This window comes from Bos grunniens, chromosome 12 (genome assembly GCF_055505025.1).
Source record: "Bos grunniens cultivar Pamir isolate PY7600 chromosome 12, Bosgru_T2T1.0, whole genome shotgun sequence".
NCBI lineage: Eukaryota > Metazoa > Chordata > Mammalia > Artiodactyla > Bovidae > Bos > Bos grunniens.
This window is the reverse complement of record NC_141176.1, coordinates 73,323,098-73,340,078: the sequence shown is the minus strand read 5'-3', so window position 1 is coordinate 73,340,078 and position 16,981 is coordinate 73,323,098. Positions and strand designations below refer to the sequence as shown.

The following is a 16,981-nucleotide window of genomic DNA, read 5'->3' as shown; positions in this document are numbered from 1 at the left end:
AGCATCTGTCACTTCCCCAAGCCCCTCCCACAGGCTGGCAGCCTGCCCTACGAATCATCAGGCTTTGCAGCAGATTGACTTGTCTTTATGTCCTTAAAGCTTTCAGAACAGACAATCACTTGCTTTCTGGAAAGGAACTGGTACAGGCATCCCTCAGAGCTATTGTGGGTTCAGTTTCAGAACACCAGAATACACTGAATATTGCAGTGAGTCATGTGAATTTTCTGGTTTTCCAGGGCATATAGAAGTTACGTTTACAGTATACTATACCCAAGCACGGAGAAGGCAATGGCACTCCACTCCAGTACTCTTGCCTGGAAAATCCCATGGACAAAGGAGCCTGTTGTGCTGCAGTCCATGGGGTCGCTAGGAGTTGGAAAAGACTGAGCGACTTCACTTTCACTTTTCACTTTCACGCATTGGAGAAGGAAATGGCAACCCACTCCAGTGTTCTTGCTGGAGAATCCCAGGGACGGGGGAGCCTGGTGGACTGCCATCTATGGGGTCGCACAGAGTCGAACAAGATTGAAGTGACTTTAGTAGTAGTAGTAGTAGTAGTATACCCAAGCAAAAAAAGGAGAAAAGGAAAGATATAAACATCTAAATGCAGAGTTCCAAAGAATAGCAAGAAGAGATAAGAAAGCCTTCTTCAGCGATCAATAAAAAGAAATAGAGGAAGACAACAGAATGGGAAAGACTAAGGATCTCTTCAAGAAAATCAGAGATACCAAAGGAATATTTCATGCAAAGATGGGCTTGATAAAGGACAGAAATGGTATGGACCTAACAGAAGCAGAAGATATTAAGACAAGATGGCAAGAATACACAGAAGACAGTACAAAAAAGATCTTCATGACCCAGATAATCACAATGGTGTGATCACTCCTAGAGCCAGACATCCTGGAATGTGAAGTCAAGTGGGCCTTAGAAAGCATCACTACGAACAAAGCTAGTGGAGGTGATGGAATTCCAGTTGAACTATTTCAAAACCTGAAAGATGATGCTGTGAAAGTGCTGCACTCAATATGCCAGCACATTTGGAAAACTCAGCAGTGGCCACAGTACTGGAAAATGTCAGTTTTCATTTGAATTCCAAAGAAAGGCAATGCCAAAGAATGCTCAAACTACCGCACAATTGCACTCATCTCACACACTAGTAAAGTAATGCTCAAAATTCTCCAAGCCAGGCTTCAGCAGTATGTGAACCTGAAGTTCCTGATGTTCAAGCTGGTTTTAGAAAAGGCAGAGGAACCAGAGATCAAATTGCCAACATCTGCTGGATCATGGAAAAAGCAAGACAGTTCCAGAAAAACATCTATTTCTGCTTTATTGACTATGCCAAAGCCTTTGACTGTGTGGATCACAATAAACTTTGGAAAATTCTGGAAGAGATGGGAATACCAGACCACCTGATCTGCCTCTTGAGAAATTTGTATGCAGGTCAGGAAGCAACAGTTAGAACTGGACATGGACCAACAGACTGGTTCCAAATAGGAAAAGGGGTACGTCAAGGCTGTATATTGTCACCCTATTTATTTAACTTATATGCAGAGTACATCATGAGAAACCCTTGACTGGAAGAAACACAAGCTGGAATCAAGATTGTCGGGAGAAATATCAATAACCTCAGATATGCAGATGACACCACCCTTATGGCAGAAAGTGAAGAGGAACTAAAAAGCCTCTTTTTAGTGAAAGTGAAAGAGGAGATTGAAAAAGCTGGCTTAAAGCTCAACATTCAGAAAACGAAGATCATGGCATCCGGTCCCATCACTTCATAGGAAATGGATGGGGAAACAGTGGAAACAGTGTCAGACTTTATTTTTCTGGGCTCCAAAATCACTGCAGATGGTGACTGCAGCCATGAAATTAAAAGACGCTTACTCCTTGGAAGGAAAGTTATGACCAACCTAGATAGCATATTCAAAAGCAGAGACATTACTTTGCCAACAAAGATTCGTCTAGTCAAGGCTATGGTTTATCCTGTGGTCATGTATGGATGTGAGAGTTGGACTGTGAAGAAGGCTGAGCACTTAAGAATTGATGCTTTTGAACTGTGGTGTTGCAGAAGACTCTTGAGAGTCCCTTGGACTGCAAGGAGATCCACCAGTCCATTCTGAAGGAGATCAGCCCTGGGATTTCTTTGGAAGGAATGATGCTAAAGCTGAAACTCCAGTACTTTGGCCACCTCATTCGAAGAGTTGACTCTTTAGAAAAGACTCTGATGCTGGGAGGGATTGGGGGCAAGAGGATAAGGGGACGACAGAGGATGAGATGGCTGGATGGCATCACTGACTCCATGGACGTGAGTCTCAGTGAACTCGGGAGTTGGTGATAGACAGAGGCCTGGCGTGCTGGGATTCATGGGGTCCCAAAGAGTCGGACACGACTGAGTGACTGATCTGTTCTCTGATACCCAAGCATGCATGTAATAGCATTATGTCTGAAAAAAAAACTATGTACAGAACTTAACTTAAAAATAAGGCTTTGCTAAAAAGTATTAACAATCATCAGAGACTTCAGTAAATCACAGTAGTAATATTATCAAAGTACTGATATTATCAAAGATCATTGATGTTACAGATCATCAAAGCAACTACAATGATAGGGAAAATGTCTGATATATTGTGAGAATTACCAAAAGGTGACACAGAGACATGGAATAAGCAGATGCTGATGGGAAAATGGTGCCTATAGACTTACTCAATGCAGGTTTATGACAAGCTCTCAATTTGTACAAAATGCAGTATCTGGGAAGCACAATAAAACAAGGTTTGCCTATAGTTCTAAAACAAGCAATAAAAATAAGATTGCCTCAAAAATTAAAGGTTTGAGAAAGAACATTATTTGTGATGTTTTTGCTACATTGAAAGCCAACTGGTAATTAGAAACTCTAGAAAAATATACAAGCTTTATACCTGGGGTGAATGGAGCACAGAGGACAATCCCCAACCCTGAAGCTGGTGGATGCCTGTCTCTTGGTGCCCTGAGGTCTAATCCTGTTATTCCTATCAGAGGAGTCAGCAACCACAACCAGCTCAGACTGAGATGTAAACACAGGGCCAAGCTTACATCTCCTGGTTGGACCTCCCCATGACATCACTCCTCAACCAGGAAACCTTACACTGAAGGTTTCTCAACACAGGAGTGAGAAGAGCAGCTCCACAGTGAAGGGTAAAATCCTTTCTGGAAACAAGGTCATTCATCACAAAGATGACAGGCTCCAAAGAGAACCCTTGCATTTCCCTTCTCCCTCTGTCTTCCCCCATTCACCCAGATGCTCAGTCTCTGTACCCAGAAACCAGCATCAACTTCTCTCTCTGCCCTCAGATCCCATGTTCAATCCATCACACAGTCCCCTTGGCCCCACTTCCTTATCTAGCCCAGGTCCCACCATCTCACCATTTCCACTGCAAGCACCTTAGACTAAGCCAACAGTCTAGAGAGGGCACATTATAAGAGAGTGAAGATTGAATTTGGAGAACTGAAAGACCATCAGTGCGGTTTTGTCTGTAAAGGAAGAAGGGAGAACAGAGTGAGACAAAACTAGAAAGTTGGGGAGGGACGGGCAGTGCACTGCTTCATGAAACTACTTTAAATATTTGTTCATAGACATTGACCAAGAGAGAAAAAATTTGAGGTTATAGAAATTTATAACATCCTTATCAGGAGATATTGGTAAGTAAAAGATGCTTGTTCCTTGGAATAAAAGTTATGATAAACCTAGACAGTATATTAAAAAGTAGAGAGATGTGCTTTGCTGACAAAGGCCCATATAGTCAAAGCTATGAATTTTCTAGAAGTCATGTTTGGATATGTGAGTTGGACCATAAAGAACCTGAGTGCCAGCCTAAGAATTGATTCTTTTGAACTGTGGTGCTGGAGAAGACTCTTGAGAATTCCCTGGACTGCAGGAGATCAAACCAGTCAATCCCAAAGGAAATCAATCCTGAATATTCACTGGAAGGACTGATGCTGCAGCTGAAGCCCCAATACTTTGGCCACCTGATGTGAAGAGCCAACTCACTGACAAAGACCCTGATGATGGGAAAGATTGAGGGCAGGAGGAGAAGCGGATGACAAAAGGTAAGATTGTTGGATGGGATTGCAGACTCAATGGACATGAGTTTGAGTGAGGTCTGGGAGATAGCAAAGGACAGGGAAGCCTGGCATGCTCAGTCCATGGAGGTGCAAACAGCTGGACATGACTGAACAACAAATCAGTAAGTAAAGCATTTAAAAAATGAACGTATTTTGATAATAGCAACAAAGCTGACTGGTTCAGAGGATATAGATGTTCACATCTGCAGATCAGGTGCTGAGTGATAACACCTTAGGACTGACCAGGCGACATGTCCTCCAAATTCTGTCCTTCTTCAGTTTCCCTAACCAACCACACATTTCAACTAACAGTATTTCTAAGAATTAGATGATAAAAGGAATCTGCTACCATGAATTTCATCAATGCTATAATACCAAAAATGAAAAATAAATCTTCAGGGTACATTTAGGAGCAAAGAATTTAATTGAAGAGACCCTTAACTGAGCTGGAGATCAAGCCACCTTTCTGCTGCTATGTCTAAAGCCCGACAAAGGGCTTGAAATAGATACATTTCACAGCATCATTCATTTATTATGGAAACATGGTATGTTGGAGGACAGTCTTTGAAATACAATGTTGAGAGGTAAGAACAATAAAGTGACAGGTAAAAACTAGAAATAAAAGGTTACTTTCCCAATTAGCATTCAAGAACATAAAATGAAGGACTAAGGATGCCTGACACAAAACATTTCTAGAAATTAAGAGTCACTGTTGGGCAGTCTTGAATGCCACCCCATCTCTCATGAAAGTCTGCAGGTAGAGCTCACTTCCTACTCTGATGTCTAGACCAGGTAACCAGACACACTGCTTAGAGACTAGAGCATCCCTTTGGTTGGGGATACCCCACTCCTGTCGTCTGCCTCCCCAGAGCTCGCTCTTGTGCACGTCCAGCTTGGGGAGTGAGGCTACAGGCACTGCCTCAATGCTGACAGCCTGGTATCTACTCAATGCCCTACTGATGATCCCATCTAACAATGCATGTGAAATAGGCAGGAGGTGATATTCCAGAAGCTGCCCAAGAAGTCAAAATAGATGGTACTATGTGGATATTACTGACCAGTCATTAGTGATTATTACCTGTTTTGCATAGTCCATCAAAATATATTAAAGTTTTGCCATTCCTCCAATTAAATAAATGTATATTTAAAAAATAAATTATTAAAAAAATACCTTAAAGTATCTTGCATACATTGAGATTATTTGCTGCCAAAGATTTTCCTTTGAGGAATGCTTTTCTTATTTTATAAAGCCACATCCTATTTATCATTTATTGAAACTAAGCAAGCAACAGAGGGAAAGGACAAAGAAAGAGATAAAACAGAAAATAAAAGTAATAGATGGAGGAAGGAAAAAAAGCAAAGGAAGGAAATATTAAATAAATAAGGAAGAAAGAGCCAACCAAACCTGGAAGGAAGATACTAGGCAGATAACCAGAGACCAAAGCCTGGAGCCTGCTGTGTGTGCAGAACAGAGCTATTGTGTAAGAGACTCTCTGGTTGTTTATTTAGTCTCCCATCCCTGATTTGCCTTTCTTTCCAAACTCCCATCTGTGATGCAGAAGGTGGGTCTCTGCAAGTCACTGCAACAGTTCAGAGACCCTTTTGCCAGGTGGCTTTTGTTAGGTTGCCAATAGGGGGCACTAGAGGGATACTGAAGGTGGGAAACACAGCTAATGTTCTACCTGATTCTGCTACTAGCATCACCTCAGCACTGGGACCTGACTCCAGCTCCCAGCTATTAGCACCTGGAGAACCAGCCCCATCCTGCCCCTTCACAAATATGACCAGCAACCGGGCAGTGACCTCTCCTCAGAGGTCCAAGCATCAATTCTTTAGGGCCTCTCTTCTGAATTCTCAGGTCTGGAGATCTGTCCTAGGATATGGCAGCTGCTTTCTAAAATCATTACCCCAGTGTTCAGTTTTTCTAGCCCTCTAATCCCTATGTAATACATTTCTTATATGAAATCCTTTCAGTTAAAGTACTGTTTTTCTCACTAGGCCATTTCTTCTCATGGACTCCTGAGAAATTCTACAACTTTAGCCATCAATCTCCTGGCAGTCTAAATTAGAGTCTATTTTTTGATAAGGGACTCCAACAATGCTTAAACAACTATGACACAGTGAAAATGACTGTGTTCTACCCCACTAAAATATGGAGCTATAACTTGAGTTTGGAATATTTTAATGGTTGGCCATCATAAAAACATGACAATTCAAATAAACTTTTATTATGAAAATATAAGATTATTTGATATATTATTTAATAGTGCATTCTAAAAGTATATTTAAGTACTTGAGTAATTTTCAGGAATGAGAGAAGAAACTAACAGAAAAATTAATGCAGGTTCCTATCAAATTTTACAAGGAAAGATACATTGAAAATTGAACATAAATGGAAACAGCTAAAATGGTGAGGGACTTACCATTATCCTTTCACAGTCAATAATGGTGCTCAACCTGTGTGCAATGGTCAGCACAGTGCACTGGGCAAATTTCTCATGAATTTTGTTTTGTATTAACTCATCAGTTCTAGAAACAAAGAAGTTGATTTAGTTCAGTAAAGACAGGAAAAGCAGACTTAAGACTTAAAAATAGCCTATGATATTTTTACAATGGTTTTAAAACTCAATATTTTAACATATAGTCTTGCTCCTAAAAAACTAAGTATAAAAAGTCTCCTTAGAAACTTACTATTTTTCATAAAATGATGGAAAATTAGTCTTCCCTCAAAATTGCTTGAAACTATCAGGAGCTGGATTTAGGAATTCAGCTTTTTTAGGGTGCCTTATAACAACATTAACACCATATAACATGTCTTGTTTTTTTTCCTTTGTTTTCTGGAATTAATATTATCAACAGATTTCCATGAGGCCAAGAGAGCACTCTGAAACATTTATTAAGATTCACTAAATGTTTTCCATTTACCATATTTACAAGTCAGATTCAAGATTTCCTGGGGCTCAGCTCCATACCGTGGATCCACGTATGATGTGGCTTTGTCAAGAATCAATATCTGATTCTTCCTGAGAAGAGCCCTAGCAAGGCACACCAGTTGTTTCTGACCAGCACTCAAGTTCAGTCCAGATTCTGCTAATTCAGTATTCATTTTAGCAGGAAGACCTTCGATGGATTCTTTGAGTTGTACCTGTGGATAGAGAAAGAATGACATTTTTCTAAGCAAACTGTTCCTGAAGTAGACAAGCCTCTTAGACATTAGAGCTTTGACATTCTCAGGACTTCTTATGTATCTTACATATACAGCCAGGTGATGGGGAGAGCTCCTTCCAATGAGTGTTCACTGAGTAAGATGGTGGAGTCAACTCAAGACAGAAAGATCTCAGTGTCTCCCATTCCCACCACAGGACATCCACCAGAAACCCCACCTAGGGGTTAGTTAAGGAAGTCTCTCAAAAAGTGAAGCTATTTCTTCCAATGTGATTTAAACAGAAAAGTTAAAAGGATCTTTATGGTTGAGTCAAGTTTCCAAAAGTACATTTTGCATAGGAGTTGGTATACTAGAGAAAAACTTTCAGTAATTTTAAGAAAATCTGATTCTCTGAAGATATAAACTCATTGGCCCTTAACTATTTTCTAAAGTTCAATATATGCAAGTTCAAGCAATGGCAAACTGCTCCTTCTACATTAGTAATCCTGGAGCCCATTCTGATCTTGATTTTTTTCCAAGTTTATTCCTGCAAATAGTGGACCAACCAAGTGCATTGTCTTCAGTGTCATAAATGCATTGTAATGAATGAAAACACATAAAAAATAAAACACAACATCTTATTTCCCCCAGCATATGGATACAGGTTATTGTCGTCCAGTTGCTGAGTCGTGCCCAATATTTTGCAACCCCATGGACAGCAGCACACCAGTGTTCCCAGTCCTTCAATATTCCTTGGAGTTTGCTCAAACTCAGGTCCATTAAGTCAGTGATGCCATTCAACCATCTTGTCCTCCTTTGTACCCTTCTCCACCTGATTCCATCTTTCCCAGCATCAGGGTGTTTTCCAATGAATCATCTCTTCACATCAGGCGGCCAAAGTATTGGAGCTTCAGCTTCATCATCAGTCCTTCCAAGGAAAATTCAGAGTTGATTTCCTTTAGGATTGACTGGTTTGATCTCCTTGCTGTCCAAGGGATTCTCAACAATCTTCTCCAGAGCCACAGTTCAAAAGCATCAGTTCTTCAGCACTCAGCCTTCTTTATGGTCCAACTGTCACACTGGTACATAACTACTAGGAAGACCATAGGTTTGACTAATTGGACTTTGTTGGCAAAGTGATGTCTCTGCTTTTTAATATTCTGTCTAGGTTTGTTATAGCTCTTCTTCCCAGGAGCAAGCATCTTTAAATTTCATGGCTGCAGTCACCATCTGCAGTGATTTTGGAAATAAAGTCTGTCATTGTTTCCCCTGTTTCCCCATCTACTGCAATCAAGTGATGAGACAGGATGCCATGATCTTAGTTTCTTGAATGTTGAGTTTTAAGCCAGCTTTTTCACACTCCTTTTTCACTTTTGTCAAGAGGATTTTTAGTTCCTCTTCACTTTCTACGATTAGAGTGGTGTCAGATGCATATTTGATGTTATTGATATTTCTCCCAGAAATCTTGATGCCAGCTTGTGCTTCATCCATCCCAGCATTTCACATAATGTACTCTGCATATAAGTCAAATAAGCAAGGTGACGATATATAGCCTTGATGTACTCCTTTCCCAATTTGGAACCAGTCCAAATTGTTGCTTTGGAACCAGGTGTTCCATGTCCGGTTCCAACTGTTGCTTCTTGACCTGCATACAGGTTTTGCAGGAGGCAAGTAAGGTGGTTGGTATTCCTATCTCTTTAAGAATTTTCCACATTTGTTGTGATCCACACAGTCAAAGACTTTAGTCAATGAAGCAGATGTTTTTCTGGAGTTCTGCTGCTTTTTCGATGATCCAATGGATGCTGGCAATTTGATCTCCAGTTCCTCTGGCTTTTCTAAAACCAGTTTGTACATTTGGAAGTTCTTGATTCATGTACTATTGAAGCCTAGCATGAAGGATATTGAGTATTACCTTGCTAGCATGTGAAATGAGTGCAACTGTGTGGTAATTTGAACATTCTTTTGCACTGCCCTTCTTTGAGATGGGAATGAAGACTGACCTTTTCCAGTCCTGTGGCCACTGCTGAGTCTTCCAAATTTGCTGGCATATTGAGTGCAGCACTTTCACAGCATCATCTTTTAGTATTTGAAATAGATCAGCTGGAATTCTGTCACCTCCCCTAGCTTTCTTCATCATTATGCTTTCTAAGGCCCACTTGACTTCACATTCCAGGATGTCTGTCTCTAAGTGAGTGATCACACCATTTGGGTCATTAAGATCTTTTTTTTTTTTTTATAGTTTTTCCATGTATTCTTTCCACCGCTTCTTAATATATTCTGCTTCTGTTAGGTCCATACAGTTTCTGTCCTTTATTGTGCCTATCCTTGCAGGAAACGTTCTCTTGATATTGCTAATTTTCTTGAAGAGATCTCTCGTCTTTCCCTTTCTATTGTTTTCCTCTATTTCTTTGCACTGATCACTTAGGAAGGCTTTCTTATCTCTGTGCTATTCTTTGGAACTCTGCATTGCGACGGGTATATCTTTCCTTTGCTCCTTTGCCTTTAGCTTCTTTTCTTTTCTCAACTATTTGTAAGGCCTTCTCAGACAAACATTTTGCTTTCTTGCATTTCTTTTTCTTGGGGATGGTTTTGTTCACCACCTCCTGTAGAGTGTTACAAACCTCTGTCCATAGATCTTCAGGCACTCTATCAGAACTAATCCCTTGAATCTACTTGTCACTTCCATTGTATAATTTGTAAGGGATTTATTTTAGGTCATATCAGAATTGCCTTGTGGTTTTCCCAACTTTCTTCAATTTAAGCCTGAGTTTTGCAATAAGGAGTTCATGACTGAGTCATAGTCAGTTCCTCGTCTTGTTTTTGCTGACTGTATAGAGTTTTTCCATGTTTGGCTGCAAAGAATATAATCAGTCTGATTTTGGTATTGACCATCAGGTGATGTCCATGTGTAGAGTTGTCTCTTGTGTTGTTGGAAGAGGGTGTTTGCTATGACCAGTGTGTTCTCTTGGCAAAACACTTGTTAGCTTTGCCCTGCTTCATTTTGTACTCCAAGGCCAAACTTGCCTTTTATTCCAGGTATCTCTTGACCTCCTATTTTCGCATTTCAGTTCCCTATGATTAAGTAGATATCATTTTTGGTTTTAGTTCTAGAAAGTCTTCTAGCTCTTCATTGAACTGTTCAACTTCAGCTGTTTTGGCATTAGTGATTGGGGCATAGACTTGGATTACTGTGATACTGAATGGTTTCCCTTGGAAATGAACTGAGATCATTCTGTCACTTTTGAGATTACACCAAAGTACTGCATTTTAGACTCTTTTGTTGACTTTTTTTTTTTTTTTTTTGCAGCCAAACAAAAATAAATTGAAGAATTGAAGCCAGGAAGCCTGGGCATAAGTCTTGCCTGGCTGTGCCAACTGGGCAAGTTCCTGAAGCTACTCTATCTTATCTTCCTAAACTCTAAGTAAGACTATAATATCATACTTATAAAGGTGTGTCAGTACATGTAGAATTTGTAACAGATCAATAGATATTGCCCATTATCATTAATGCCATCAGCTAGCCTCTCCTCAAGTTCTGCTTCACTTTTCTCCTTTGCATGTATCAGCACTACGATTTCATTACATATGCATTGGCTTGCTTTTCAACTTCTCCAGGAGAATTTAAGCTCCAAAAGGACAGAATTTTGTCTCTTGATGACTGTGATAGCCCCAGAATCTGCAGCACTGCCTGACAAGCTTTCAGTAGATATCTGCTGGCTGGATGAAGGTGGGCTTCCCTGGTGGCTCAGTGGTAAAGAAGTCACCTGCCAAGCAGGAGACTTGGGTTCGATCCTGGGTGACATCCCTGGCTAAGGAAATCGCAACCCACTCCAGTATACTTGACTGAGAAATCCCATGGACAGAGGAGCATGGCAGGCTACAGTTCATGGGGTTGCAGAAGAGTCAGAAGCGACAAACAGCAATAACATGAATGAAGGCATAAGTGACTCTATTTGCGTGACATACCCGTTCCTGTAAATTAGAAACTAAATTCATATGGATAAATAATTTATATATAAAACTGTTTTCTTATTAAGTATAATTGTAAAAGGGATATATTCTAATAACAATTAACTGGCTTTAAGATACATCACACTTTAAACAAAGGAAAGCACTGAAAAAGTTATAATTTAAGGAAAATAGAACAAACAACTACTATTCAAAACTATACATCTCAGTATAGAATACTTCAGATTGTTTTTTAGCTTGAGAAAATAATAGAATACAGCAAAACTGAAAAATAATACACTGGACTCATAAAGCACCCTGTCTCCATCATCACTGTGTGCACTCTGTGTAGTAGGTGCTGACACCCCTCACAGGAGGGGAACACTGATGTCAAGTGGTTTCCAAATTTTGTGGAACTTACTTACTTTTCAAAAAGAAAATCTGATGTGGGCCAGAAAGAGACAATGAAATGCAATCAACATATGGGGAAGAGCTTTTACTAGAGCAGAGCCAGCAGTAAAGGAAGTTCACCTAATACAAGGCCCAGGGAAATGGACACGTGACCTGTCTCCACCAGGGGGATTGAACCACGTGGTTCCTGATGCACAGGCTGCTTATGCCCAGATTTCTGTATCTTGGTTTCCTGTGTGATGAGACACACTTGTGTCCTAACAGACACACTATCAATGTCAGACATTTAAATGTACGATTTCTTCCCAGTTTGGACACAACATTTTTGTTATTGTTTAGTTGCTAAGTCGTGAACCTTATGGACTGTAGCCCGCCAGGTTCCTCTGTCCATGGGATTTCCCAGGCAAGAATATTGGAGTTGGTCACCATTTCCTCCTCCAGGGAATATTCCCAACTCAGGGATCAATCCCACTTCTCCACTGAAGGCAAACTCTTTATCACTGAGCAACTGGGGAAGCCCCCATACTATATTCTTAATTCCAAATCCCAGTATGTAAGGTATTTTGTTTTTGTTTTTTAACATAAGCAATATATCAGTAATTCATTTCCAAAGTTTTATCTACTGTGATCTTTTAACCTCTGAGTGATAAAGTTCTTCATCCTCAGGCACTACTCACGTTATATTTTTGGAGCTGCCTTTGCTTTTAGCATCCTGATCAGCACTAATTTCTGATGAACTTTCATCAGTTTACAGTAAGTTGGCAAGTTTTCAGTACATGAAAAATGTATTTTCACATATTTTGAAAAATAACCAAGATGAGAAGGGCAGCATCCATAGGACTGTCTTCCTTCTGAATGTCCATCTCTGCCAAGGAAGAAGGAGGAACAGAACTAGAGGACTTAAAAAATTTTTCTAAGCCATCTTTTTCTTTTAATTGAAGTTCATAAAGAGGAAAACATAGTGGTTCCCTCCTACTGATTTTTAGGTTAACTCTGTGAGTTTGGGCTCACATATCCAGTTAGGCATCATTTACAAATTAATAACTAGGGTTTTTGGTTCACTTAAAAACTGACTTCATTGATTTAGTGATACCTCTTGATGAGGGTGAAGAAGGAGAGTGAAAAAGCCAGATTAAAACTCAACATTAAGAAAACTAAGATCATGACATCCAGTCCCATCATTTCATGGCAAATAGAAGGGGGAAAGGTAGAAGCAGTGACAGATTTCCTCTTCTTGGGCTTTAAAGTCAGTGCAGATGGTGACTGTAGCCTTGAAATTAGAAGATGACTGCTTCTTGGCAGGAAAGCTATGACAAAATTAGTGTGTTAAAAAAGCAAAGATATCACATTGTTGACAAAGGTCCATATAATCAAATCTATGGTCTTTCCAGTAGTCATGTACAGATGCAAGAGCTGGACAATAACAGAGCACTGATGAATCAATGCTTTTGAACTGTGCTACTGGAGAACACTACTGAGAGTCCCTTGGAAAACAAGGAGATCAAATTAATAAATCTTAAAGGAAATCAACCCTGAATATTCTTTGGAAGGACTGATGCTGAAGCTGAAGCTTAAGCTTCAATACTTTGGCCACCTGATGCAAACAGTTGACTCATTGGAAAAGACCCTGATGCTGTGAAAGATTAAAGGCAGAAGGAGAAGAGGGAGACAGAGTGAGATGTTTGGATGGCATCATCGATTCAATGGACATGAACTTGGGCAAAATCCAGGAGATGGTGAGGGACAGGGAAGTCTGGCATGCTGTACTCCATGGGGTCACAGTTGGACATGACTTAGCAACTGAATAACTTAGAGTGATAAATCACCCCTTTATTCAGATTCTCTTGGAATTATTTACCACATTTGTATGTTTTTCAATGAAAGATTTGGTAAGTTTTCTTTAAAACAGTCATATGGAATCAATTCCTAGAGAAACATAATGATGGGATGATTTCTTTAAGTGGTATCATCAAAGTTAACAGGGTTAATTCCAGAAGCAATACATGGAAACCATATACTTCACTTCATGAAATAAGCTCACATTTCTTTATTTTTATAGAAAGTCCCAAATGTCATTTAAATAGATCTTAGTATTATCTACCACTTCAGCATTTTTATAATTTAGATTAACATTGTCTCTCTATTCATGAAACAATATGTTCTAAAATTCTAGAGTAATGCTACCCGAAAATCTGTGGGAAAAAATATATCTCAATCTGGGAAACAAATATAAAAATAATTTACCAGTACTTGAGTTATTTTTTTAAGATGTGTCCCAATTTCACCATTAAATTTGTCCTACGAATTCAAGAGTAGTGGATCATCCTATTGTTCTTTACACTTAATGATTAACAGCTCTACACACCTCTTCTCTTGAAGAATTTCACTGTAAAAGACTCATAAACTTAAATGAAATCAGAGGTGCACTGCTTTTCAGGGAGGAGAAGGTGAAGCAATCGACCCAATTTAATAAAACAAAATCCACATGCTGCTGAAAAGCAGGGTGGGTGTATAAAGACTCAGTCGTGACATCCTTCAGAAACCAGAATTTCTGGCTGGAGATGGTCATACTTCCAAATCTGCCTGCTCATAGTCAAGGTGCATATGTATATTACAGATTTCACAGCTTCCCTGAAAGGGTAACAGTAAATGACAAATGCACCAATTCAAAATAACATGAACAATCAGTCTCTCAGATTTGTGTAACAAAAACAAACAAAAAAAGATTAAAGAAATATGCCAATGTCTCTGAAATGAAAAGATCAATCAAATATTTAGTAGTTATTTATGTAGAGTGCTTTCCCTGTGTTTTTCTCTAAGAGTTTTATAGCATCTGGTCTTACATTTAGGTTTTTAATCCATTTTGAGTTTATTTTTGTATACGGTATTCACGAGCATTCTAATTTTATTCTAATTTTATTTTATTCATAGCTGTTCAGTTTTCCCAGCACCACTTACTGAAGAGACCGCCTTTTCTCCATTGTATATTCCTGCCTCCTTTGTCATAGATTAGTTGACCATGGGTGTGTGAGTTCATCTCTGGGCTTTCCATCCTGTTCCATTGATCTGTATTTCGGTTTTTGTGCCAGTGCCATACCAACCTGATTACTCTAGCTCTGTATTGAACTGGCCCAAAAGTTCGTTTAATTTTTTCCATAAAATCTTATGTAACAAACTTTTTTGCCAACTCAATAATATATTCTGAAGTCAGGGAACCTAATTTCTCCAGCTTCATTTTTCTTTCTTAAGACTGCTTTGCCTAACTTGGGGTCTTTGCATTTCCATTAAAACTATAAAAGTTTTGGCTCTAATTCTATGAAAACTGCCATTGGTAGTTTGACAGGAATTGTACTGAATCTGCAAATTCTTTGGGTAATATCGTTGTTTTCACAATATTGTTTCTTCCAATCCAAGAACATGGTATATCCCTTCCTCTGTCTTGCGTCATCTTTGATTTCTTTTGTCAGTATCTTGTAGTTTTATGAGTACAGGTCTTTTGCCTCCTTAGGTAGGTTTATTCCTAGGTATTTTATTCTTTTTGTTGCATACGTAAATGAGATTGTTTTCTCAATTCTTCTTTCTGATCTTTCATCGTTAATGTATAGGAATGCTGGTTCTTACTCTTTAAAAACAAAAGGCTGTGTTAGGTCCTAGGAGAAATTGAAGTCTGTGTATGGCTTAGAAGTCTAGGGTTTCTTCCATCAGTAGAACTGATTTGTAAAATGAGTGCAAATACACAAAATAGTTTGTATTAAAATACAAACTGACATCAACTTAATAGTCAAAATTATTTTCATGCAAGGGTTAAGAAATTCAAAGAAGTGGGGCAAGGGAAAACATGACAGAAATAACAGAAAATTCTCTAGAAATGAACCTACCCATATAAAAGCTGAGAAGATGTTCCAGGGTTCTGTTATCTGCATTAATGCTACAGCATTAGAATGACATAATTGCCAATAAATAATCATCATCAATTCTGACTATATAATTTACCTTTATAAACACATTCCTATGAAACTTCTATACTTTATTAGTATGCTCTTGTTTATATCTTTTAGTTAATAAGGAAAAACTACTATTGTCTCCACTTAGTAGATGTTTCCTAAGACCAGAGGAATAAAATGAATATTGGAGTGTAATGGAGTAATTAATTCACTAGGTCACTAGTAGAATTTGATCCCACAGTTTTAACATCTAATTGAGTACTCTGTTAAAAACAAGATAATGTATCTATTTGTTCAGGGTTCTAGGGAAATAGCTAAAATGAAAACATGTCACATTATATTGTTGATTTTCATCATCATCAATACACACATTTTTAAGTGCACCCATGTCATCAGTGTTTTCCTAGGGGGTAAACAAAGTCAGTGAAACTGATACGCTCCCCTTAATTATCTACAATGCTCTAAATGTAAACACACATAAGTTAATTACAGTTACTATTAATAAATTACCTCTTCTAAGGCATTCCACAGTTCATTATCCGTATGCTCATTAAAGGGATCCAGATTTTTCCTCATTGTTCCAGTGAATAAAACAGGTTCCTAAACACCCCAAAATAGTGAATGTTATTACCTTAACCTCTTTTCATTTTATTGCAATGTGTACAGAACATCAAAAGTAAAATACAAAAACATCTGAATTCATTCATTATTAATAATAAAGTTGAAAATGTATGTTCACAAAACAATATGTCTAAGATAATTTTCCATAGTACAAAGTGTGCTACAAAATATCTTCAGGACTACTGAACACTAACAGAAGAAAGTGTTGAAGACATTTTTTCATCTTAAGGAAAAAACTGAAGACAAAGATTTTATTTAAAAAAAATACCATTTTGGTAATAAATATCTGCTTAAATGCACACACAAACTGAATAAATAATTACATGGGAAACTTAACATCAAGATCTACATAAACTAAAAAACTGGAAATAGAACTGCCTTATGATCCAGCAATCCCACTGCTGGGCATACACACTGAGAAAACCAGAAGGGAAAGAGACACGTGTACCCCAATGTTCATCGCAGCACTGTTTGTAATAGCCAGGACATGGAAGCAACCTAGATGTCCATCAGCAGATGAATGGATAAGAAAGCTGTGGTACATATACACAATGGAGTATTACTCAGCCATTAAAAAGAATACATTTGAATCAGTTCTAATGAGGTGGATGAAACTGGAGCCTATTATACAGAGTGAAGTAAGCCAGAAGGAAAAACATCAATACAGTATACTAACACATATATATGGAATTTAGAAAGATGGTAACAATAACCCGGTGTACGAGACAGCAAAAGAGACACTGATGTATAGAACAGTCTTATGGACTCTATGGGAGAGGGAGAGGGTGGGAAGATTTGGGAGAATGACATT

The 16,981-nt window shown here is 38.7% G+C and overlaps 1 protein-coding gene across 3 annotated transcripts in view; it reads right to left on the bottom strand.

Moving 5' to 3' along the window:
• LOC147361895 (ATP-binding cassette sub-family C member 4-like) overlaps window positions 1-16,981 on the bottom strand; it is a 228,591-nt gene that overhangs the window by 77,488 nt on the left and 134,122 nt on the right. For 2 of the 3 annotated variants that reach the window (XM_086330212.1, XM_086330213.1), the window contains 3 exons: window positions 16,060-16,149; window positions 7,074-7,246; window positions 6,525-6,630 (listed from right to left, as the gene is read on the bottom strand). The exons of the other annotated variant lie outside the window; for it this stretch is intronic. In XM_086330212.1, coding sequence (XP_086186338.1) covers window positions 6,525-6,630; window positions 7,074-7,246; window positions 16,060-16,149 — 369 coding nt within the window. The remainder of the gene's footprint in view (window positions 1-6,524; window positions 6,631-7,073; window positions 7,247-16,059; window positions 16,150-16,981) is intronic. 3 annotated transcript variants of the gene reach the window in all.